The 25,814-nt window shown below is 40.3% G+C and overlaps 2 protein-coding genes and 1 long non-coding RNA gene across 5 annotated transcripts in view; 1 reads left to right on the top strand and 2 right to left on the bottom strand.

Moving 5' to 3' along the window:
• Positions 1–7,514, top strand: part of TP53BP1 (tumor protein p53 binding protein 1) — an 83,347-nt gene extending 75,833 nt beyond the window's left edge. The window contains 4 exon segments of the mRNA XM_036032358.1: positions 1,192–1,286; positions 2,014–2,213; positions 2,781–2,926; positions 3,287–7,514. Coding sequence (XP_035888251.1) covers positions 1,192–1,286; positions 2,014–2,213; positions 2,781–2,926; positions 3,287–3,474 — 629 coding nt within the window. The 3' untranslated portion in view covers positions 3,475–7,514.
• LOC118502021 lies at positions 2,079–3,291 on the bottom strand. The gene is made up of 2 exons (XR_004904698.1): positions 2,931–3,291; positions 2,079–2,233 (listed from the first exon to the last, which is right to left on the bottom strand). It is a non-coding gene; the product is annotated as an uncharacterized LOC118502021 (long non-coding RNA).
• Positions 4,106–25,814, bottom strand: part of TUBGCP4 (tubulin gamma complex associated protein 4) — a 34,829-nt gene continuing 13,120 nt past the window's right edge. Inside the window, exons 7-18 of one of the 3 annotated variants that reach the window (XM_028506988.2) lie at positions 25,305–25,506; positions 22,792–22,957; positions 22,229–22,353; positions 15,088–15,138; positions 14,582–14,687; positions 12,958–13,065; positions 12,373–12,511; positions 9,270–9,447; positions 8,384–8,518; positions 6,817–6,933; positions 6,057–6,196; positions 4,106–5,403 (exon numbers count right to left, since the gene is read on the bottom strand). In XM_028506988.2, coding sequence (XP_028362789.1) covers positions 5,391–5,403; positions 6,057–6,196; positions 6,817–6,933; positions 8,384–8,518; positions 9,270–9,447; positions 12,373–12,511; positions 12,958–13,065; positions 14,582–14,687; positions 15,088–15,138; positions 22,229–22,353; positions 22,792–22,957; positions 25,305–25,506 — 1,480 coding nt within the window. In that variant the 3' untranslated portion in view covers positions 4,106–5,390. The remainder of the gene's footprint in view (positions 5,404–6,056; positions 6,197–6,816; positions 6,934–8,383; positions 8,519–9,269; positions 9,448–12,372; positions 12,512–12,957; positions 13,066–14,581; positions 14,688–15,087; positions 15,139–22,228; positions 22,354–22,791; positions 22,958–25,304; positions 25,507–25,814) is intronic. The other 2 variants (XM_028506989.2, XM_036032518.1) reach the window with 2 other exon arrangements.

Raw genomic sequence — 25,814 nt, 5'->3', positions numbered from 1 at the left:
AAGATGTAGTGACAAAACTGAAAAATAGTCCTGCTATGTTCTGAGTTCCCAGTTTGCTTTCATTTTGAGAAAAAATGTGTAGAATGCTGAATCAAGAAAAGGGCAACCAAGGTAAATAGGCTGGGCAGTCAGAGCTGGGGCATCAGCACTGCCTGAGCAGCTCCAGCAGGCAGCAGAAGGGGCACCAAAGTGCGGAGCTGTCTCAGCAGGGGTCTGCTGTACCAGGGTTTACCACTGGCTGTGACAGGGAAGAGGAGTGGTCCTGGCGTAAACATTTATGCATTTGGTTGGGTTTTTTATTTGTGATCAATTCATTAGCACTTAATTTCACAGAGCCCCTAATAACTAAAATTGCTAATGTCTTGCTTTTTTTCTCTTTTTAAAATGTTATTTATATATAAGAGGAGCAGATAACAAGAAAACAAGCTCAAATTAGATATTTGGTCAAAAGAAGCAATTTCTAATTGCCTAGGGTCATTACAGCTTCTGCTTCATCTCATAACTTCTTCATCCTCAAGACTGTAGAGCAGTTATTGATATTCAGTGTCCTGAGGTACTTCAAGGTCATCAAAGGTAGATAGTTTTCAATAAAAAAGTTGAAACAGGATTTTCTGGCAAATTTTCACTTAATCCATTAAATTTGAAAACCCCTACTTTCTTTTGAGTGTTTTGGTTTATGAAAGTTTTAGTGCACAGAGGTAAAATGATAAAGGGAGAACTTGAAGGCTCTCGTATAGAAAGTATTAAATAGATTTGTCATCTCCACAGAAGGCAGAATTAGAGGAAATGGGCTTAGTTTGCAGGACAGATTCAGGGTGGACCTGAGGAAGAACTTGATGGTACGGGTTACTCAAGCTGGAATAAATTACTAGGGGCAGTGGTTGTGTCCATCCCCTGTGAAGAGTTCATTGATTCAGTCTTAGTGCAGAAATGTTTGATGTTTTTAGGTCTAGGGCCTACCTCTTTTTCTTGTCTTCCCTGCCCTACCTATTGTTGTCCCTTCTTTTGGCAGCACTTCATAGGCCTTTTTCTGAGCCACGGGGAAGCCCTTGAGCTGTCTTTGAGATATTGTGCTCTGGAGGTAGCTGGGGAGGGGAAAGGGGCCGTAAAAAACAGGCATAAAGTAGCAAATAAGCAACCAACCAATAGTAACTGATATCTTGGTTATCTGTTTTTTTTCTTTTAATATAGAATTTTTAGAAATTCCTCCTTTCAACAAGCAGTACACAGAATCCCAGCTTCGAGCAGGAGCTGGCTATATTCTCGAAGACTTCAATGAAGCTCAGGTGAGGAGTTTCTGTGTAGCCTCCCAGGAGGGCAGTAATGAAGAGTCCCCTTGCTATAGTGAGAAGGGGCCTGCGAGGACAAATAGCTAGAGATTCCAGGAACTGGGAAACTGCCAAAAGTTGTTGGGTGAAATAGGGTTTTTACTGTGTACAAGGAAGAGAAGTTAGAATCTGGGTTAGTTAATGACTTTGGGTCTTTTGCTAAGACAAAGCAGATTAAAATTTTTGTTTAATAGAAATCCCTGTTATAGTGTTTCTAATTCTTAGCCTAAAATGCTGGGTACATGGAATTCAGTTGTCCCTTGAAGATTTAGGCCCCCAGAAAGCTGCAGGTGAGGCAAGGAGAGATGCAGGGAAGCCACTGAGTCTGTCAGTGAGAAAAGAGACCTTGGGCAGAAGCACAGGCTCAATCACATTTTGGGTAGTACAGTTGACCCCTGAACAACATGGGGGTTACAGGGGGCTGACCTCTCGCACAGTCAAAACTTATGTATAACCAGTTGGCCCTTCCCATGCTGGATTCCTAGCAGTGGAGCTGACCCTTTGAACATGGGTTTGAACTGTGTGGGTGGATTGAAAAAATCTGTAAAGTAGACCAGTGCTGTTCAAACCCATGTCGTTCAAGGGTCATTTTAGAAGTATTCAAAACTGTTGTCAATGACTTGGGCTGTTCAGGGACTTTCCATAGACATCACCAGACCCACCAGTTCTGCTCCTTTTCTTCCAGTGTAACACGGCTTACCAGTGTCTCCTAATTGCGGATCAGCATTGTCGAACCCGGAAGTACTTCCTGTGCCTTGCCAGTGGGATTCCTTGTGTGTCTCATGTCTGGGTCCATGACAGTTGCCATGCCAACCAGCTACAGAATTACCGCAATTACCTGCTGCCAGCTGGTTACAGCCTTGAGGAGCAAAGAATTCTGGATTGGTGAGCATTTAAGAGCCCATCTAGAATGATAGGAAGACAGCAAGCCTCTGTAGGGGAAGAATCTAGAGTAACTTTCTAGAAACAAGAGTGATCACATAATAAATTACAAAATTTGAATAGATTTGAGCTTATTAGCAGTTTACCTAGTTTATTTCGCTAGGGTATACTGGTTAGGGACCTTTTGAAAATGTATGAGCATTTTTATGTAGGTTCAATATTCTCAACCTGTAAAGTTAGGGGACTAAGTTTTAAGCAAGGCATTTAAAAAAATGTAGACTCATTTTTTTTGATTGAGTCAAAAATGATTTTTGATAAGTCAAAAATGATTGGACTTATTTTTAGCCCCAGGACAAACATGGAAATCAGAAGGGGTGATTAGAAGGCCATGATCCCAGAGAATACACATCATTCACAGAAAGAGGAAGTGGGGGTGGTGCCTGCATGCAGGGGTTTTTAAAGTATCCCTGTGTATCTTAGCCCCTTTGTAGAAGAGCTGTTATTGGACAGTATCTGTCATGCTAAGGTCCCTTCTAATTCCAAGCTACTGTGTCTCTGACTCCTTCATAGGCAACCCCGTGAAAACCCTTTCCAGAATCTGAAGGTACTCTTGGTATCAGACCAACAACAGAACTTCCTGGAGCTCTGGTCTGAGATCCTTATGACCGGGGGGGCAGCCTCCGTGAAACAGCACCATTCAAGTGCCCATAACAAAGGTACCTGGAGAGTTTGTGTGTTGTTATTGCTGTAAGGATGTCCCTAGACCCACAGCTGTTAGGCCTTGTGGTTTAAGTCTCAGTCTGATGATAGAAACACAGATATGGTTAACCTAAGAGAAGAAAAGTACCATCTTCAAGAGGTGAGTCAACATGAGTGGAGCAATGGGCTGTTTATGCTTCTGTTGGTGTCCAGTGGTGTATTTGCTAAACATTTCATAAGGTCAGCATTTAGTGATGATAACTTCACATAAAGGGTTTTTAGTTTGGGCAGAGTGGGATATATTGGCACATCTGGCTTTTTAATGGAGGACTAAATTGAGTCTCCTTTCTTTGTTTACCTTCCCCTGCTTCCTGCAGATATTGCTTTAGGGATATTTGACGTGGTGGTGACGGACCCCTCATGCCCAGCCTCGGTGCTGAAGTGCGCTGAAGCATTGCAGCTGCCTGTGGTATCACAAGAGTGGGTGATCCAGTGCCTCATTGTTGGGGAAAGAATTGGATTCAAGCAGCATCCAAAATATAAACATGATTATATTTCTCACTAAGGATACTTGGTCTTACCAGTTTTATTCCCTGTTGTTGTGGAGACTGTGTTTTAACAAGGTTTTAAATGTGTCTTGTGTGTAATTGGATTCTTTGCATGGATCTTGTATATAGTTTTATTTGCTGGACTTTTATGATAAAATAAATGTTGAATCTCTTTGGTTGTAGTAACTGGGATTTCTTCATCCACTTCTTTGAGCTTAATCATAGCACAAGTAGTAAGACAAACAGTACCTTTTCTGTGGTTTTCAATAGCCTTGTTCACTCTAAGGGGACAGCTAGCTTAGGAAAATAACAAGGAGTGACTTTTAAAGTTTTCTGTGGTGTCACTGTCAAAAGGTTATCCTGGGATCTCTAAAATACTTCCTGAAAACCTGATTTTACAGTGGGCCCAGATTAATAATTGTGCCAAAAGCTGAGTGAAATTCAGCACAGCTCTGTTTCCTGTCAAAATTGAAAAGTAAATCTCCCTCCACAGAGTTGAACTCACTAAACTGACCTGTGGGTACTGTGCTGTCGGAGCTAAAAGGACCGATTGCTGTGAATGGGTAGTGACTGTAAACTTGATGGGATGATGTTCCGCAAGGATAAACATGAGAAAGTGATAACACTTGGAAATGTTAGAAGCTCTAGTCACAGACACAAAATTTTATTACTGTTGTCACAGATGCAGGTAGTTCTTCCTTCCCAACACCTAGCATCAGCCCTGTTGCTGTCCTTTCATTCTCTAAAACAGGGATCAGAAATATTTTTCTGCCAAGTAGTAAGTATTTAGGCTTTGTGGGTCACTTACTATGTCACAACTACTCATCTTTACCATGATGGCATGAAAGCAACCACAGACAACAGGTAAACGAACGAGAGTGACTGTGTTCCAGTGAGCCTTTATAAACACAGGTGGCAGGCGATGGTTTGCTAACCCCTGCTTCAGGGGCAGCCACGGAAGGGGTCATCTTTAGCTGACAGTTGCAGAGAACAAGGGTATAGAGTATGCAGTGGAAGATGAAGCAGTGAGGACCAGACCGAGCAGCTACAAACTGAAGCCATAATGCTGCATTCTTTTTTGGTTTAAAGGAAATTATTCAATGAACATTTATTTTCATTTACACTGACACGAGCATTAGTGGTTCCCAGTGATGGTTGGGCTAGAGTTTAGAGAACCTGTGGTTCTCCTAAAGTGGGAAAATTAGACCTGCGATTTTCAGTACTTTAAATCTCATAATTTGACCTCAATTTTTTAAAGGAGATTTTTTCTTTGTTAAAAAAATATTTTTAAACGCATTGTCAATAGCTAGAATTGCCCTTTTACCAGTCTGAAATAATTGGAAGTTATTGGTAAAATTCTTCAGATTCACAGTTTTGAAGCTCCTTAAGGATGGGACATTCTCAATTTCAGTTTTCAAAAGGAGGACAGAGGGTCTGTGGGGTGGGGGAAACCTATCTTACCTGGTGCACTTCTTGCTCAGTGGTAACATCCAGCAGTTGACCTATTTATAAACATAATTTCTTATTCACACAAGCCACAAAATATTTAACTTTCTGCTACATAGTACTTACTACTCTGTCTTTTGCAGCTTGAACAGTAACTATGTACATAGTAGGTGCTCAAAACATGAACTTATCTGACAAATGTTCTCAGTGTGATGGGTCAGCACAGGCAGAAATGATGCCACGTGTCCTTTGTGGGCAAGTTCTGATCTCCCCTCAGGTGGGGCAGACCCTTCCATGTGCGAACAAAGGGAAGGGTTTGTGTCCACGAATGTTCAGTAATTGCTTCTAGGATGAGAGTAGAGCTGCCTCAGTAGTTTGCAGACATTTGGTGAGTGTCTAGGGAATGGGATGTTGGTTTTGAGTCTTCTGTTCAAGATGCGAATGCAGTGGGATAGACTTGTTATTTCAGTTTGTGAACCAGAAATTTTCACATCCCAAAACTAGAAAAAAGGAAAAAAGAACTTCATCAAACAAAGGTTTTCTTCATAGAAAATATGAATCAGGGATACCTGTGATCTAAATAATGTCATCTTAAAACAATGTTTCTTTGACTGTTATACTAAAATTGCTTGAGAAAAATCTGCTCAAGGACATATCAGGGACAAAGGAAAACAATGACATGCTTTATAAAATGGGATAGACCTCTGAGAGAAGCCAACTACTGAATCTCAGTATTAGATTTAAAAAGTTCAGAGTTAGAAGGGGCTGTCCCCTCCTTTCACAGACACACAAGCTGTGGACCTGCCAGGCAGGGTGCCTAAGACTCTATAGCTAGTTAAGGTCCGAACTGGGAACTGAAGCCACGCTGCCTCCCTGCACAGCAAAACAACCTAGGGGAGAACCTAAAACCCATCTCAGCCTCAGGAATTTCGTATTTTACTATGATGATGGCTTTTACTGGAAAATAATCCATTAAAATTATTAAAGACGATCAGACATGGCCCTTTATCTCTCTGAGCCTTAGTTTCCTTGTTTATAAAATAAGGGTATATGGACTAAATGGCTGAAATCTGCTTCTAGCTTTGGAATTCTACAGCTCATTTTATGAAAGCCACACACACAGTCCAATGAGTTTCCCAAGGGTTGTTCCTACCTGCCCAGAGTTCCACCAGCCTGGGTGTAATATTTGTTATAATCTAGTCGTAACAGTAGCTGAGCCAAATCTGAGTTGATTTGATGATTCCGAACACTGGAGAGAATCTTGAATAGGAGTGAAGACTGGCGGCTAAAGCCCTGCAGAGAGAAGGACTCGAGCTGTCATTCCTCTTGACTCACCAACTATCCACATGGAGACGTTGGGAAGGGGGTGTTCCTTGGAAAAGCCTTGCTCAAAATTCTGTAGCACCACCTGGTCTTCCCACTTTCCCATTTCTACTGGCTCCTAAAATGACTTCTTAGTACTGAGTCCATAGAATGCAAGACTTCCTACGTGAAGTACTCTCATTCTCAGTAGGAATTTAGCAGCTGGTTTCAAATTAATACATTGTCATGTACTGGGTTTGGGGAGAGCCTGTGCATTTTTGTTACAGGAGATAATTGTAATCTCAGTGAGACAGGGTTAGTTTAAGGAAGTAAGCAGGCTGGATATGCGAAAGTGAGAGCAAAGCCAATTCATATTTGGTGGGTTGAATAAGCTATTCGAGGCTGAACTATATTTGAACACTGAGGCAACACATAATTATCTGCTTCAAAATCAACTGATACCAATATTTAAGTTTGTATCTTGTTACTTCTGTGTAAATACTGGGGAAATGTTTTATTACCTCAAAGGGAAAGATACAGTTTCCCCACTGGGAAAACCACCTCTACCCTTTGGGCAGGGCTGCACACTTCCGCTGGCCAGGCAGACTCACCTTCACCAGGATGCTCAGCTGGGCGGCCCCACGCTCATCCAGTGGGCCGAGGTTCTGACTGACCAACGAGCAAAAGCTGTGACAGAGATCCAGAATTTCATTCAGGCAGTGAAACACCTACCCAGGAAATAAGAGCTGGCATTAGGAAAAAGATCTGTGAAATTAAAGATTTGGGAAAATAAGAGCTAACTTATTCTCGTGCTCCCACATCTGACCTCAGGAGAGACAATGCCATGTGCAAGTCTTGCCAACCCCTCCAAATGCAACATGTATAAGACAAGCCCTCCCCTTCCTGGCAGAGATGCTGTTGTACGCTTAGTCACCCCTGCACAAAATCTCCACTCTAGCTGTATTACGCTGATCACCGTTTCTTGGACCCACTGTGTGCGCTCCTGCCTTGAGCTTTGCTTTCAGTGTTGTTCCCTGTGCCTGGGATACTCTCCTCCTAATACCAGGTTCCCTTCCCTTGTGCCACCATAGTCTTTAGTGACCTAATTGTTTCTCCTCTATATATTACCTATACTATTCACCCGGCATTTGTTCAGCCCACCTGTGTTGTTACTAACCTGTATATGTATGTATGTCCTGTTTCTCCAACTAGATTGTGAGCTCCTTAAGGGCAGAGCCATGACTTATACCTCTTTGTATCCCCAGTGCCTTGCATACAGTAAGCACTCTAATAAATATTTAGTGGTGACCACCTGCTCTGAGAGTCTGCTTTTCCCTAAGGATGCATTCATTCATGGCAAACATCCCCATCACAGTGGCTCTTGGTTGTTTTCAATTCACTGAACCCTTTGGAGTGTCGTTTATATAACTCACTTCTCCTTAGTGCAGCAAACATAACAGCCCAAATGCCAGAACAAAAGAGAAGTTTGTAGCACTTGTGCTGTGCACAGCTGCGGAATGACAGTCATTGCACATCACAGATGAAGTGTACCAGTAGAAACTACAAGGGCTCATTTTAATCTTCTCGTTTTTTTATCCTGGAATTAGAATCAGCTTGTGAGCTTGGAAAAATACTGGTACCTGGGTCCCACTCCAGGGACTCTCATTTAAGTGCTCTGGGTCCTAGATTTTTTACAGCTCCCAGATGATTTCCACGTGGATCCAGAGTTAAGAATAACTTCCCTGAAGGAGATACGCATACATACATATGTGTAATATATACACACACACACATGTTGAGAGGAGACACTATCCTAGTTGAAAATTGAAAGACCAACTTTCAAACAACTGGTTGAGCCTTATTCAAAACATTGCTAGGAAAGTAAGTTCCACATGCTTTTTGTTGGTCTTTCTATGGTGTGAGAAAGGTTTTTAAAATTTCTCGAAATCCTTCCTTCTGAGGGTTAAGCACATAATTCTTTCATCTATAGCTAGCTGCTCACCACATCCTATGATGTATTTCAGAAATTCAAAAACATTTATATTCCCTTTTGTTTTCATAAGTTGTTAAAAATGTCTCAAAACAGAGTGAACAATTACTTAATGATAGTTCCATATCCTGGCAACTCTAAGGGAACAGGCTAGAAGCAGTCTGAGGAAACCAACAAGTCCTACTTACAGGTTTCAACAAGATAAAGGACTGAGCCAGCAAATTGCTCAGGAAGTGGTCGTGAGCCAATCGTATGCTTTCAAAGTCTCGGGTAGAATTGATTTGATGAAGCAGCTGTGAGAACTGAGATTCCAGCACATCTACCTGATAGACAATTACACAAATAATTTTAGCACCTTGCACATTCTGAGCACTCAAGGACATAAGATGCCCGACAGGATGACATATTGTAGAAATTCTCTGCCTCCTATCCAAGCCACTTTATGGCTCACTAAAGATACCGCTATAGACCTAGCACTGTAGAAAGTTAGTTGCCTAATCCTTAACAGCCTCCAATGTCTTAGCAGATACCACATCCCACTGCCTGCCCTAAGTCAATCCCTTCATGCCACATCCCCTCCACTGACTGACTTAGTTAAGTCCTATAGGATTCCTGAAGCTACAGCAAACTATAAAAATGAGGGTCAAAGCCCTAGCTGGTAGCTAGGTTGGTTAGAGCATTGTCCCATTAGGCCAAGGTTGCAGGTTTGATTTCAGGTCATGGCACACACAAGAAACAACCAGTGAATGTACAAGTGGAACAAGAGTGATATTCCTCTCTCTCTTCCTCTCTCTCTAAAAATCAGTCAATAAAAAGTTATTTTAAAAAGGGTCAAGTCAACAATAATTAAATACTGTACTGCTGATAAGGACCCTAACCCCTCATTCTCCTTTATTTATTTTCACTCTCCTCTAAAATGTCCCCAAGAAACATGCCTAGTGATATAATCTGTGAATTTTCTCAAACCCCCAGTGTTTCACCAAATGCAGGATTGCAGGCCCTCTTCAATGACTCCTGCCTGGGTCCTCGACTTTCCTTCATACCCCTTCCTTCCACTCATCTGTCAGCACAGACCTGGAGATAGTACTGAAGATTATCCACCAAGAATGCCATGTGGTTTCTTAGGCGCCACTTGACTGCGTCTGTCTGGTTGGACTTGAGGTGTTTGCGTTGCATCTGGAGGGCCCAGCAGTGCTGCAGTTCGGCTTGTACGCGGCGCACACTCAGTAAGTACTTGAAAACAACATTGTACCTGGGACAGAAACATCAGGCTATGCAAGATAAAAATTTCACTCCCTGCTCCCATCCACTTGACAGATCCTAGGACTTTGTGCCACTAGCCCCTCCTTAAAAAGGCAGGAAGTTAGTAAGAATGGCTAGAGATGTAGACAGATAAAACTGGTTTATTTATATGATGGACTATTATATAGCTATCCATTTGACTTCAGCTGTACAACCCAACCAAACGACTCCCAGTAATATCATTTTGCATAAAAAAGATAAACCTCAAAAGATTACATACAGTCTCATAACCTTCTTATAGTGCTTAAAACAACTAAACAGAAAAAAGTATACTTTAGGGGAATATATAGACAGATGTTATAAAAATATCTATCTATAGCCCTGATTGGTGTGGCTCAGTGGATTGAGTGCCAGACTGGGAAGTAAAGGGGCACTGGTTCGATTCCCAGTCAGGGCACATGGCTGGGTTGTGGCCCAGGTCATCAGTGGCGTTGGGCACGTGATAGGCAACCACACATTGATGTTTCTCTCCCTCTCTTTCTCCTGCCCTTTCCGTCTCTAGAAATAAAATAAAGTCTTTATGTGTGTATGTATACATATATGGAATATATATGGAGGGAATATATAGAGATACACACACACACACACACACACACACACACACAAATATGAAATTTAGGAGAGTGGTCCCTTTGGGATGTGGGAGGCAAGGGGGCAGGACTGGGAAGGACCACATAGGTAGATGGACATTATTGTCACTGTTGTAGTTTTTGTGCTGGGAAGTGGTGTTATGGCACACGTGTGTGTGTGTGTGTGTGTGTGTGTGTGTGTTTAGAAGGAGAGTCTTGCAAGGACCCATAAGAAGAATTGTTAGGAACCAAGGATTTCTGTTAATCTGATTTTGTGTCCATGAAGCCCAAAGAGAAAATAAAATCGAGGGCTCCTTTTGCTGAGATCCCCTTGCAGGAAGCTCAGGGGGCAGTTGCCTAATGCTGAGCCCTGTACTGAAAAGGCACATGGGAAGTGCAGCTGATTCCTGGTAGTACAGCGTGTTTTTTAAAAATTTCCTATTTTTAAAAAAGATTTTATTTATGTATTTGTAGAGAGAAGGGAAGGGGAGGGAGAAAGAGAGGGAGAGAAACAGCAATTGGTTGCCTCTTGTATCCACCCAAACTGGGGACTGGCCCACAACCCAGGCATGTGCTTGGACAGGGAATTGAACCAACAACCTTCACTTTGTGGGACGATGCCCAACCACTTAGCCTCACAGGTCAGGGCTAAAAATTATTATTAATGGAACAACATACTGAAAATAGTATACCTTGTTTGGATTCTGACTTGAATAAACCCAACTATTTATTTGTTTATTTATTTCGATTAGAGAGAGAGAGAGAAACAGTGATTTGTTGCTCCACTTATTTATACATTCATTGGTTGATTCTTGTATGTGCCCTGACTGGGTATCGATTCTGCAACCTTGGTGTATTAGGATGACATTCTAACTGAGCTACACAGCCAGGGCAAAAAAAAGACTTTCAGATAACTAGGGAAATTTCAATATGGACTGGATATCAGATAATAAGGAATTATTAATTTTATTGGGCACAATGATGGCATTGTAGTTATGTTAAAAAAAAAAAGCCTTTTTGAATGACATAGTGATGGAGTGAAATGACATGTCTAGGGTTGCTTTATAGGCTCTAACAAATAGATTAATTAATTAATTAAGTAATAAAGCCAGTACTGTAATGTTGATGGTTACTGAAACAGGTTACTGAAACAGGATAGTACATACATGGAAATTCATTATAGTCCATACTTTTGTTTATATTTGGAAACTTTCATAATAGAAAGTTTTAAAAATACTTGAGTTTGATTTCTTTAAGGGTATTAAGAGCAGCACATCAAGTGAAGAGATGAGTGGACTGTTAGGGCTGTGGGCTCTGAACCTGCCACAGGATCTTCCCCCTGAAACAAGCCTTGTCTTCTCCAGTTTATGCCTAGTCTCTCATATCCTAAGCTTCTCTCCCCCGAAAAGTAAAGGGGGTTGGAACAGGAAGAGAGAGGATTAAGAGGAGCCCTTTGGCTTACTTGTTTCCCTCTTCTCAATTCCTCTAGCCTGAGCGTGACAGCTCCCGTCCGGGGGGGCCAGGCCGGGGGCCAGTGCCAGCACCTGTACAAGGACTTGGGACGTTCCTGAAATGGCTTGGGGATGGCTTTCGGAGGCTACTAGCAGCCAAGTATACTTCTGCCTCTTTTCTCTAGAGCTCTAGTTTTCCTCCCGTTTAGGGCTGTTAGGTCCCTATGGGGCTGAGCAACAGCACTTGGCAGGCTCCCAGGGTAAAGACCGAGGCTGATCCAAGAGTCTCAGCACACTGGTGTAATGCTCCTTCACTTCACCCTCCACCCAGCTTGGCTGCCCCCATTGCCTCTCCCTGGGGATAAGAAGGTGATCTTCTCCCCAGCAGCTAAAGTCCACAACAAACATTTGAGCTTGGAAAGTGTTCCCAAATATATAAAGAAAATTAGAAAAGTTAGGGAGAAACCTTGTCAGCCTGATAGAACTATGAAAGGCCAGGCTCAACGTGGTTCAGAGACTGCATGCCCCAGGGGTCACAAACTGGCAGCCTGTAAACTGCTTGTTATTTTGCCTTCAAAACAAAACAAAACAAAAAACCTCTCCTGCTTTTAAGGGTTTGAACCTCTCATTTATTCCAGTGTCCGCCACTCCCTACTGTCTCGCATCTGTGGCTTCACTTGTTAATTAATGTTTTCTGTCCAGCTCCTGAAGGCATTTGAGTTTCAAACCTCTGATTTACAGACTGTTGAAAAGCTATTCTGATGGCTGTTGTTTTCCCACCAATTCTGTTCCTGTTTTCTTCGCTGGGAAGTAAGGTGGGTCATATTTACTTGTGGAAGACTCAGAAATACTCACTTTTCCAGGACAGCAGGGGTGAAGAGAATGTGCAGTGGCCACTGCACTTTGTAAGAAAGACCTAGGGCTGCCCAACCTGAAGCAGGGGCTTCCCGAGGAGAAGTTTCCCGGGAAGGACATTCTCTGGCCTGAGTAGCATCTGTCAAGATGAGAAGGAAGGGTGTCTAGATTAGACTTTGCTAAACTAGAACCCGAGCTTCAGCAATTGAATAGCATTCATGAAATGAACACTCACTCAGCCTGCAGTGTCAGAAGCATAAAGGGACTGAAAGGAGATTTAGAGAGGCAAGGAAATGTCTGTGTGAAGTTCTCTTAAGAGGCCTTCTAGAGATTTTTTTTTCAACCTTAAAGTCTAGTGGCTTGACATAAACAGACAATTCCAGTGGCATGACAAAAACAAAAACCACAGCCTGGGCACCTCACTCAGCCTCTCTGGACTTCCTTCCCTTTTCTTCCATATAAAATTTGGGCTAGCTGGTTTCTAAGGTCCAAAATGATACGGTTTCAGTGGAGGTGGATGGAAGCAGAAATAGGAGAACAGAAGATGACCAATAGGAGCAGAAAGATGCAAGAAAGAAGACAAACCTTTATGCTCCTTTCCATGGTACTCAATTGTCAAGTGCAACAGAGGGAGAAGATTGTCATCATCTAGCAACACCTTGTGTGCTGACTGTTGGAAGGCCACATTCACATCTGCAAGAGGGAACACACAGGTTGACAAGAATGCTTAGCTACATAACAAACCCTGCTTTCCACCTCTCCCCAGCCTGCCTAACACAATAGGATGCAGTCGATGTTGGTTGCTTTTATCTGACTAGCATGTGCTCCTCCTTCATTTTCCCTGGAGAATCTCCCCTGCCCAGTACAATCCATGTAGTTGACAATACCTGGTCCTATAGGTTGGCAGGTGACTCAGGCATGATCAAATGGAACGTAATACTCTACCCTGAATTTTGTTTAGGGCTATGAACATGACCCAAGCCAGGCCAATTAAGAGGCTCTATTCAGACTGAAAAAGTACAGCTTTTTTATGTATGTATGTGAGAGAGGGATAAACAGGGACTTGGCAAATAGCATGTGAACTTTGTTGGAGGCCATCTTGCCACTGTATGGAACAGGCCTGGGAAGAAAGGCAGTGGTAAAGATGGAATGACACCAAGTCCTGAAGGTGTCATGGGAGCCACTGGATCAAACGCTGACCTTTTCAGTTATAAGAATCAATAACTTATTTTCCCCTTTGTTTAAGTGAGTTTGAAATGGGTTTTCTGATATTTGTAACCAAAAATGTCCTATGTAAGTATAGTAGATATCTGTTGTTTTCGTGTTCATAGTATCTCCCCTGCTGGGGAAGTATTACATCTATTGGTTTTATAGAGCCAGAAAAATAGTAATGCTGTCTTCACTCCCCTCCCCCCATTTCCTTTCTTTTTTTTTTTTACTCTCATCCTCACCCAGCTCCCATCACGTAGTCTCAGTGGAAATGGTGGTCATTCCCATTGGCCAAAGGTAAACACTTTATTGAAGCAGGCACACCTTACTGTCTTCCCTTTTTGATCCAAGGATAGGTAGATGATCTGGACTAGGCTAATCAAAACCCTTTCCTTGAAATCTTTTAATTTGCTACCAGGGAGACCAGGTATGGCTCCTCCAGTAGACACTGTGAGGCATGTTCCTAGGAGCAAGTGGCCATGTTTCCAGATGGGAATGAAAGGCTATCAAAGAGTATACAAGAGACACAGAAGAGATATGGTAAGACAGAATCCTAGCAGAATTCAAGCCCCTACCTCAGCTGTTCTGAGGCCCAGCTATTCCCCATCCCCCTAGAGTTAGAAATATAATAGCAAATATATTCCCTTTTCTATCCAGGTTAGTGCAGATGAGGCATCCATCATCACAACCTGAAGAATTTTAATACAGTAAGTGGCAATACATTCCAGTATGTCCCATAAAGACTCTATGGCTATAATCTGATGAGATGAAATACCTGGTTTGAAGGCCTGTACCAACTCTTCCAGGAAAGGTTAGCCAAGAGGCCACTCCCAGTGACCTCAGTGTGAAGCTGACCCGAAAGGCTTTCCTTCTTTGGAAACACTGCGCTGTAACTCACCAGCCTGCTACGATGTAGAGCAGGCCTAAGTGGTTCAGCAGCAGCCAAGAAACACCCTACACCTTCAGTAAGCGGGTAATTCTCAGGCTCACAGGCAATTACCATGTTCCGTTACTGCAGTGGGTGGTGTTTTTAACATGTGTTGAGCTGTGTCAATGAAGGCCTGAAACAGTTCTCCACGTCCCAGAAGGTAAAAGTCTTTAATGATCTGCAGAAAAAATTTCAATTTACAACTTGGTAATCCAGCAGGGCTATGAGCTTCTCACTGTCTTACTGGAATTATACATATAATTTCCAAATCTCATCAGTCTGAGCTAACCTACAAAAGGAAATAGGCTTTTGGCATTTCAAAGGGGCAAACTTAGCAATCCCTCACGGCAAGATGTCTGGTGTGTCTTTGTTATCATTTACTCAGTGAAAACACAGTTATATTACGCCAGAAGAATGTTAACACCTAAAGTTTCATACTGTAGTAAATCTGTAGGATTAGGTGGAGTTGGCACAGTTGGCTGAGGACATACCAGGTACTTAGAAATCTGGGTATAGGCAACCTGTTTTAGGAGAGGCTAGAGAATGAAGTCATTGCCCACCAGCGTCATTTTGATTACCTTCAGCTGACCCAGTAAATCTGACTCTTCCACCATCAGTTTCCAGAGATGCTGTGAAAAGAACCAACAAAAGAGAGACAAAATTTCATTACAATGAAAATTTCTGTAAAAATTGTTTTGTACAAATCCAGCAATGTATTGAAAAAAAGAATATAAGCCATGACCAAGTTGGGTTAAACCCAGGCATGAAAGGGTAGTTTAAAGTAAACATATATGAGATGGAAATATTCTGAAATTAAATAGTGGTGATGATTATGCAACATCGTGAATATACTAAAAATCACCATATACTATTTTTAAATGGCTCAAATGGTGTTATGTGAATTTTATCTAAAAAATTAAAAATTTAAATATAAGTGTAATTTAATAAAGATCAAAAAAAGAAAAACCATATGATCACTTCAATAGATGCAGAAAAATCATCTGATAAAAAGTCAACATCCATTCATGATTTTAGAAAAAAACAAATAGAGGAAATGTATTCTTAGAATGGGTATATACCAGAAACCCACAGCAGACAACCTATTTTATGGTGAAACATAAGAAATTCTTTTAAAGTCACTCAAAATTATACTAAATACTTCGCCAATGCAGTAAGATAAGGAAAAAATATGTATTGCTGGAAAGGAAGAAATAAAACTATTTTTATTAACAGATGATATCTCCATAGAAAGTCTAAGAGAACTGATACACAGATTATTAAAACTAGTAAGAGAATTCAGCACGGTGTTGAGGATTAATATACAGAAATCAACTGCCTAACTATTACCAGTATCAAAGGTAAAATCGTGACAAGAGTTTGTTCAGTGAAGTGATCAATACTGATTCAGGGTGTGCGGGATCCCCACCCTGGCACTCATCCCCTCCTCTCTCTCTTACTGGAACTGACATAGATTAAGAACTGGCTGTTGGCCCTTCTCTAATGCGCACTAATAGACATAGTAGCTGACATCTCCTGGGAAATATAAGCACACAGGTCAAAATAACCAGATGTGTGAAGAGTAAAAGAAATACAACAGACTAGGTAAGACACACCATGTGAAGTAGAAGTTTTACAACAGAGTGGATCCATAGTGTGTTACCCGTATCTCCCCTGTAAGACTGAGGTATTCATTACCCCAGTTATTGGGAGCATTGCCTGATGTTGGTCCTCCAGGAATTGCCTTTGGCTAAAGGGAGCTTCCTTACCAATGGTTCTTCTCCCTGAGGAGAGTCCACATCTAATATTTGATGCAGATGTACAATGGCATAGCACTCGATCCTCAATTTAGGACACCTCGGAAGGGCCATTCTAGCTTCAGAACTCAGCATAGGATTGGCCAAAGATTCTGTTGCAACTATATCACAGTTTACCTTCTCTCTCTGCTCAATCCCATTTCCCTTACTCCTTGCTACCAAATTTTAGTCTCAGAATCTGTTTCCTGGGAAATCTGACCCATGAAAAAGATAAAAAATTTTAAATATTTTTGATAAACAAACTTAAAGAGGTAAGGATAGTAGCAATATAAATACACAAAAGATAATAAAAAAAACAAGTTGCTAGAACAATTGGATATCCACATGGAAAAAATTAAAAGTTGATTCATACCTTACACCACGTACAAAAATTAAATCAAAATAATCACAAACCTAACAGTAAAACTGAAAACTATATACTTTTTAGAGGAAAACAAAGGAGAAAATCTTTGGGACTGCAATGGTTTCTTAGGTACAATGCCAAAAGCAAGAACCATAAAAGAATAAAAATTGATAAATTGTATTTAATAAAAGTTAACTTCTTTTGAAATACAGTTTTAAGAAAATGAAAAGTCTTCATAGACTGGGAGAAAATATCTGTAAGTCCCATATAAAGGGCTTATAATTAGAATACAGAATTCTTGAAACCCAACAGTAAGAAAACAAAACAGAAACAATAAAAATGGACAGAACATTTGAACAGACACTTTGCCAAAGAAGATATATGGATGGCAAATAAGCATATAAAAAAACACCATTAGTCATCAGGGGAATGAAAATTAAAACTACAATGAGGGAACAAACCAAATGTTTAGCAACATATGAAGAGAAAATACATTGGTATGAACAATGGGGTACTACTCAGCAACAAAAAGGAATAAACTACTGATAGATGAAAAATGGATTAATACCAATTACACTGAGTAAAAGAACAAACTTAACCATGGAAGTGGAAGATATGTACAACAAAACCCACAAGACATTGAAAGAAATCAAAGACGGCACAAACTGAAAGACATTCCATATTCATGGATCAGAAGAATTAATAGTCAAAATGTCCATACCACCTAAAGTCATCTATAGGTTAAATGCAATCCCTATCAAAATACCAAAGATATTCTTCAGAGAAATAGAAAAAACTATTATAAAATTTGTATGGAACCACAGAAGACCCCTAATAGCCAAAGCAATTCTGATAAAGAACAACATAGCCATAGGCAGCATACAGTTTTAATGTCAAACTATATTACAAAGCTACAGTAATTTAAAAAGTATGGTACTGGCATAAAAACAAACACAGAGACCAATGGAACAGAACAGAAAGCTCAGAATTAAATTCCCCTGCCTTGGCTGGTGTGACTCCGTGGATTGAGTGCTGGCCTAAAACTGAAAGACTGCCACTTCAACTTCCAGTTAGGGCACATGCAGGCCAGATCCCTAGTTGGGGTAGGAGAGGCAACCAATTGATGTTTCTCTCCCTCTCTTTCTCTCTCCCTTCCCATCTCGCTAAAAATAAATAAATAAATAAGTAAATCTCTTTAAAAAAATTAAGTGTCCACATAGATGGTCACTAATATTTGACAAGAGAACCAAGAACACCCAAAAAGGAAAGGATTGTCTTTTCAATAAATGGTGCTGTGAAAACTGGATAGACACATGCATAAAAATAAAATTGGACTCCTATCTTACACCATACACAATAATTAACTCAAAATGGATCAAAGACTTAAGCATAAGACCTACTATATAAAATTCCTAGAAAAAAGTGTAGGGAAGAAATTCCTTGACATTTGTCTTGATAATGATTTTTTAAAATATGACACCATAATCACAAACAACAAAGCAAAATACAAATGGAACTACACAAACTGAAAAGCTTCTGCACAGCAAAAGAAATAATCACGCTGGTTGGGTAACTCTGGTGGTTAGAACATCATCCTGATACACCAAGGCTATGGGTTTGATCCCTCATCAGGGAACACGCAAGAATCAACCAGTGACTGAATAAATAAGTGAAACAACAAATCCATGTTTCTCTCTCTCTCCCTCTCTCTAAAAATCAATAAAAAAAAGAAATAACAAAATGAAAAGGCTGAATGAGAGAAAATATATGCAAACCATATATTTGATAAGGGGTTAATATCCAAAATATATTAATAAAACTCATATAACTCAATAACAAAATAGCCTCAATCCAATTAACAAATGGGCAAAGGAACTAAGTAGACATTTTTCCAAAGACGAAATCCAAATGGGCAACAGGAACATGAAAAGATAGCTTAACATCACTAATCGTCAGGAAAATGCAAATCAAAACTAGAATGAGATATCAGCTCACACCTGTTAAAATGGCCATCATCCCAAACAAGATGAACCTAAAGGGGCCTGCACCAAGACACATCATAATTAACATGCCAAAGATTAAAGATAAAAGAGAATCTTAAAAGCAGCAAGAGAAAGGTAGTTAGTTACCCACAAGGGAGCTCCCATAAGATTCTCAGCTGATTTCTCAGAAAGTTTGCAGGCCAGAGGGATTGGCAAGAAATATTCAAAGTGATGAAAAGCAAGGAACCTACAACCAAGATTACTTTATCCAGCAAAGCTATTATTTAGAATCGAAGGACAGATAAAGTGCTTCCCAGACAAGAAAAAGATAAAGGAGTTCATCATCACCAGTATTACATGAATGTTTAAAGGGTCTGCTTTAAGAAGATCAAAAACATGAGCAATAAAATGGCAACAAATACATATCTATCAATAATTGAATCTAAAAAACAAAATAAATGAAACAAACAGAATCATCGATACAGAGAATATTTTGAAGGTTGCCAGATGGGAGGGGTGTTGGGGGAATGGGCAAAAATAGTGAAGGGATTAAGAAGTACAAATTGGTTGTTACAGAATAGTTTTGGGGATGTAAAGTAGCATAGGAAATAGAGTAGCCAAAAAATATATATGCATGACCCAGGCACATGGACAATGGTGTGGGGATTGCCTGAGGGAGTGGGGTGTTTTGGGAGGAGGGTGAAAAAGGAGGAATAATTAGGACAACTGGAATAGCATATACAATAAAATACAATTTGAATTAAAAAATAAAATGGCTATCATCAAGAAGAAATAATGTGTTGATGAGGATTTGGAGAAAAGAAAACCTTTGTATACTGTTGGTGGGAATGTAAGTTAGTTCAGCCACTATGGATAATAGTATGAAGTAAAGGTTCCTCAAAAAATTAAAAAATGAAGCCCTGGCTGGTGTAGCTCAGTGGATTGAGCATGGGCTGCAAACCAAAGTGTCGCAGGTTCAATTCCCAGTCAGGGTACATGCCTGGGTTGCAGGCCATGACACCAGCAACTGCACATTGATGTTTCTCTCTCTCTCTCTGTCTCCCTCCCTTCCCTCTCTAAAAATAAATAAAATCTTTAAAAAAAATTAAAAAATGGAACTACTATGTGACCCAGCAATTCCACTGCCAGGTATTTATCTGAAGAGATCCAAAACACTAATTCAAAAAGATATATGCATCCCTGTGTTCATTACAGCATTATTTACAATAGTCAAGATAGGGAAGCAACCTAAGTGCCCACTGACAGATAACAGAATATTACTCAGCCATAAAAAAGAATGAAACCTTGCCATTGTGACAACATGGATGAGAACATGTCTGAGGGTATTATGCTAAGTGAAATAAGTCAGACAGAGAAAGACAAATACAAGATGACTTCACTTATATGTGGAATCTAAAACACAAAAATGAACAAGCAAAACAGAAACAAACTAATAGATACAGAGGACAAATTCCTGATTGCCAGATGGAAGGGTAGTTGAAGGGATGGGTGAAAAAGGGAAGGGATTAAGATGTACTAATTGACAATTATAAAAACAGTTATGAGAAAATCCAGTGTACCATAGGGAACATAGTTAATATTGTAATAACTGCATGGTGCCTGATGGGTACTAGATTTATCAGGGGGATCGCTTCGTGAGTTATATAAGTGTCTAATCACTGTATTGCATATCTGAAACTATTATATTGTATGTCAACTGTAATTGAAAAATTTTTTAAAAGAATTGTATGCTTAAGATACTTAAAACATTTTTTTTTAATTTATAGATTTTAGAGACAGAGAAATGGAGCAAGAGAGAGAAACACCGATTTGTTTTTTCCACTTATTTATGCATTCATTGGTTAATTCTTTTACGTGCCTTGACCAGGAATTGAAATTGCAACTTTGGAATATGGGGACGATGCTCTAACCAACTGAGATACCTGGCCAGGACATGTGTAGTACAGTAGCATACTTTGAGAAGAGTGCTATATCAGGGGATGGATGTGATAGCTCTTCTATATTTAGAGAAGTATTTGAAATAACATGTATTAGTGATGTTCATATGAGTGTCCTGTGCAAGCTAGGGAAAAAAAAGGAAGAAACTATTGATACATGCAACATGGATTAATCTCAAAATAATTATGCTGAGTAAAAGAAGCCTGACCCACCTTTCACCATAAAAGAGTACATACTGTTTGACTTTATTTATATAAAACCTAGAAAATGCCCACTAATCTAAAGTGACAGGTTCTATAGATGACAGATCAGTGATTGCTTGGGAGAGGGAGGGAAAAGGGTGGGATTAAAGCCCATGGAAAAGTTGAAAATAAAGGATGGAAGAAGACATACCAGATAACCATGACCTGAAAGAAACATGGATAGTGATCTTAATAACTAATAAAATAGAACTGAAGTCAAAATATACTATGTACATATACAAATATATGTGATAGAGGACATTATATATACACAACAAAACAAATATATATTCCTAATAAATATGTACATATGTAACATATAACCTGAAAATGAGGAATTACAACATGCACAGAACTCTAGGCTCAGCATAGAATATACATTCTCTGGGCACATGGAAAGCAATTAAAAACAAAAAACAGACCTGCTAATAGTCCATTAAAAAGCCTCAATAAATCCCAAAGGACTTATAGTGTAATAAGACTAAAACTTAATAAATCCTTTGGGTTAAAAAGAAAATTAAAAATTTCTTAGAACAGAATGATAATGAAAACACTACCTAGGCCAAAAACTTGTGGGACAAAGTCAAAGCAATCAGACAAGTACCTACTCCCTCCTGACTTACAAGTCAGAAGCTGTGGAGGTAAGGACTTGGTGCAAGTACATTTTAAGATTTCCACAGGTGATTTTACAGCCAGAGTTGGAAACTACTAACATAGTTAACAGCACAGTTGACTAATTAAAGATGTCATTTCACGTTATCACACCCCTGTGAGCCAAATTTTATCATAAGCTACAGAACATATGCCCATTTGAAAAATTACTGATCACTACTCATATAAGAACACTGGACTAGGTAGAAGCCAAAAGACCTGTTTCTGATCTCATCTTTGTTACTTACTGTGCAACACCAGACAAGTTAGCTTTCTGAGTATTTTTTTTTTCATTTATAGGAATGGAAAAATTATACTTGTTTTGCCTTCCTCAGGAGTATCATATCCACAAATGACAGAATAATAAAGCCATTCTAAAATATAAGTAAGGCACTAAATTTAGTCAGAATCCATTGATCCCCTGGAGTTATTGCCAACTACTGTGTATCGACAACCTCAAAATGCTAACTATCTGAAATAAAACCAAGACCTCCCTTTATTCAACTGACTGCTTAACTAGCAAACTCCTGTTAGGTGTGACAATGCTAAAGTAGTTCTACCTCTATTACAAGAACAGAGAGAATGCTTTCATTTTTGTCTTGTCCCTCAACTCTCTCAAACATTTCCTTTCAAGCTAAGTTCTTACTACATTAAGGAGAAATAAAAGTCAAATTTCTGAGGAAATTAGTCCACTTTCTTCCTAAGAAAATATGCTATGAAAGACAAACCTCAGCCACAGTGCTACGAATACGATCTACCACCTGCTCAAAATCCACCAGGCTGAAGAGCGGCTGCTGCTTGAGACGATGCAGCTCCGCAGCGAAAGTGTCCTCCTGGTTTTTCAAAATGGATCCTGCAAAATAGGAGGGCACTGTTACAGGAAGACAGAGAGCAACTGGGGCAGGCAAGGATTCCCAACCACGGTGGTGCAGCTCCTTCACCTGCTTCAGGCAAACACATCATGGCTGTGCTGAAACGTCAGCACATAAACACTGCTAGCCACTCACTCTGACCAGGCATACTTCAGAGTCACAGAACGTCAAGAAGGGCCTGTGAGGCCCTGTCTGGTGTCGCTCAGTGGGTTGGGCTTCGTCCCAAACCAAAAGGTTGCTGGTCTGATTCCTGGTCAGGGCACATGCCTGGGTTGCAGGCCAGGTTCCTCAGTGGGGTCATGCAAGAGACAACAGATAGGTTTTCCCTCCTCCCTCTCTCTAAAAAATAGTCTTTTAAAAAAAAAGGAGAAGAAGAAGGGTCTTTGAGGATGGGGTACATTGTGCAAGGAGATTCCTACCTTTTCTAGTCAGGTTGACATTTTGATTCTCAAACATCTGAACAGATTCTCCAACAAACAGGATTTTTTCAGCAACCCTCACTGGAATGTAGGATGGCAGAATCTCCACTCGCAGGGAGAACTGCTTTAGAGATGGTGCCAGCATGTTCTCTTCCTCGATCAGGCGCTGGTCAAGGAAATAATCCGAATAAGAGATGATGTACGAAGAAAGGGAAAATAAGAAAACATCCTAACCCACAATTTATATTTTCTAGAAGCAGGAACTTTAAATCTGAAGTTGCATAATTCTTAAGTGACTAGTGTTAGAGATGTATTCCATTTTCAGGCAGCAGGAGGGCATGGTGGAAATAACAGTGTTTAACACTAGGGTTTTTGTCCATATTCTGGCTTTACTACTGTAGAAACTTGTGCAGTAGATCTGGAACTCACTTTCCTTATGTGTACCATGAAACAATCAGTCTGTACTTTTTCCAAGTCCACATGTCCATGATTTTATAATCTTGCGTACATGTCTGTTCTGCCCAGCTCTTACACCAGCCCTAAATCATCTAGCCCCGTGGTTCTCAAAGTGTGGTTCCTGGACCAGCAGCAGTAGCTTCACTTGGGAACTCGTTAGAAATGCAATTTTCAAGCCCCTTCCTCCAGAGCTACAGAAAAACTGGGCAATGAGGCCCAGCAATCCATGTTTTAACAAGCTCTCCAGGTGATTCTGATGAACACTGAAGTTTGAGAACCACTGATCTAGCCCAGAAAGCCACAGATGCCCATCACCTAATCACTCAGCACCCCACCCCCTGACTTGCTTTTAATTTGACCCTTATCTAGTTCCAACAGACTTCACAATCCTGACTTTGATCTCTGCTGTTTGCCCTCTTTGTTTTGGGTTTCAGAGGTGGTGGAGCTGGTGGCTCCAGGCACTATTCTGAACGATTATCCTTTTGCTCTCCACCCTCTTCATCCATAACAACATATTCTGTGGCTGAATTTCTCACCAGAACAGATATTTTGTCTTTTTACACCACAGAATTCTCCACAATTATAAAAGCTTCCAGACACACATACAAATATACATTTCGCAAAACCTCCTGAAGTCCCACGTGGACTCCAGATTAAATACATCTAATGCCGTTGACTCCTCAATCTTTACCTTTAAGCTAGACTGCTCTCATGAGCTCTAGCCTGAGCTCACTGGACATTTCCTGCAAGTACCTCAAACTCAACATGTCCAAAATCAGACCCATCTTCTTTCCTCCAATACCAACAATACACATTTCTTGTCATCACTATTTGCCTAGCTGCTGAACACAGACACTTAGGTACCATCCTTGATTCTTTCCTCTGGACTCATATCCAATCAATCACTAAGACCTACTTATTCCACTTCCTAAATCTCTCTCAAGACTCTACTCCACATTTACTATTAACACTCTTGATTTAGGCCATTGTTATTTTTCACCTAAGTGTCCTCAGCATTCTCCTAACTGACCTACCTACAGTGAATCTTGATTTTTTTTTAAATAAATGATTCCTCACATACCCAGAGTGATCTATCATAATGCCTGATTGTATTAACCTCTTGCCTAAAATTCTTCACTGGCTTCCAGCTCTTTTCAGATCCAAGTCTGAATTCCTTCCCATTGTTTACAAGGGCTTTAGTGATCTTACCTCTGCTTAACTCAATGGTTGCACTGACTGCCACTTCCCCAAGCCCCTCCACTGTCCCTTACATGATACTTCAGTCTTTACTTGACCATTTCAGTTGAATTACTAATAGTTCCCCAGATGAGCCATGTCCAGCATGGGCTCTGTACTTCACACACATCCTTCCCTGAAACACTTACACATGTGCCTGGAACATTTCTTGACCTCTCCTCCCATACTTTTCGCAATTTGGCCATATGTTCCATTGAAAAGCCTTCTCTAGTTACTCTAAGACCAAGTTCTGAGAACACTTGTACATACTCTTTCCAGAGCACTTAGCACACTGTAATGTTATTGTTTACTTATATCTTCCACTAAACTATAAGCTATTTAAGGACAAGGATTACTATATATTATGTCTATGTAGCTGTGGCACCTAGAACAGTGCCTGGTACATAACAGGCATTTGATAAAATGTTGTAGCAGGACAGATGAATGATGAATAAGGACAATAGAGGATTTTGGGAAGTTTAATGAAAACTCCATATTGCATTTAAATACTGCAAGGTAGCTATAAGACTACCTGAAGGAATAAGATTTATTATTAATCTCTTAAAAGCTTATATTAGGAAAAGGAGAAACAAACGGAATCTCACAAATGTACTTTCTGTTTTGTAGTCTCACATTAAGTTAGATATTTAGTTTAAGTATTAAGCTAAGATAAAAGACAAGTGTTTATATCTAAAGAGTTTATGGAAGGTGCCCAGCTATGATGAACTTGGAGCAGGGAGGGAGGATCACCAAAAGGACACTCATCTATAGTTTTTTCTGCTTCTTGACAGGAGTATGTTGGCTTCTCGCTACGCTCTCACCAAGTCCTGGAGTTCTCTCAGTTGTTTTCCTGTCAGTCCTCCAATACCCAGATCCTCCTCATCCTCTTCTGGCTGGGCACTGACATTCCCAGAAGATGGACCCTGTTTGATAAAGAACTCTTCGTGCTGGTCCAAGAGGAGTCCATGCAGCATCCAGGCTGAGAGCTGCTTATACATGACCCCATGACACACAGCCAGGATTCTGAGTGGGAAGAAAAGGCAAGAGCCTTAGAAGCCCACTTAAAGAACACTAACCCCCACAATAGCACAGAGGGTATGCTTTAAACTGCTACAGGATAAACAGAGACCTGAGAGGTTGATGAATCAGAAAGGAAATGACCAACTATAAGACAAAAATAATTGTGGTGTTTTAATTTAAATGTTTGTGGCTGGACTGATTAAATTTCCAAACTTGATGCCTACATACTGAAGTCTGAAATGTTCAGTTAATGTTCTGATAGTCTTTTAGGACAAGCACATTTTCTTTCCTCTTTTTGTGAAAAGTAAGTT

This window comes from Phyllostomus discolor, chromosome 1 (genome assembly GCF_004126475.2).
Source record: "Phyllostomus discolor isolate MPI-MPIP mPhyDis1 chromosome 1, mPhyDis1.pri.v3, whole genome shotgun sequence".
NCBI classification, from domain to species: Eukaryota; Metazoa; Chordata; class Mammalia; order Chiroptera; family Phyllostomidae; genus Phyllostomus; species Phyllostomus discolor.
Note: the sequence above shows the minus strand (reverse complement) of the source record. Positions and strands in the feature narration are given on the sequence as shown.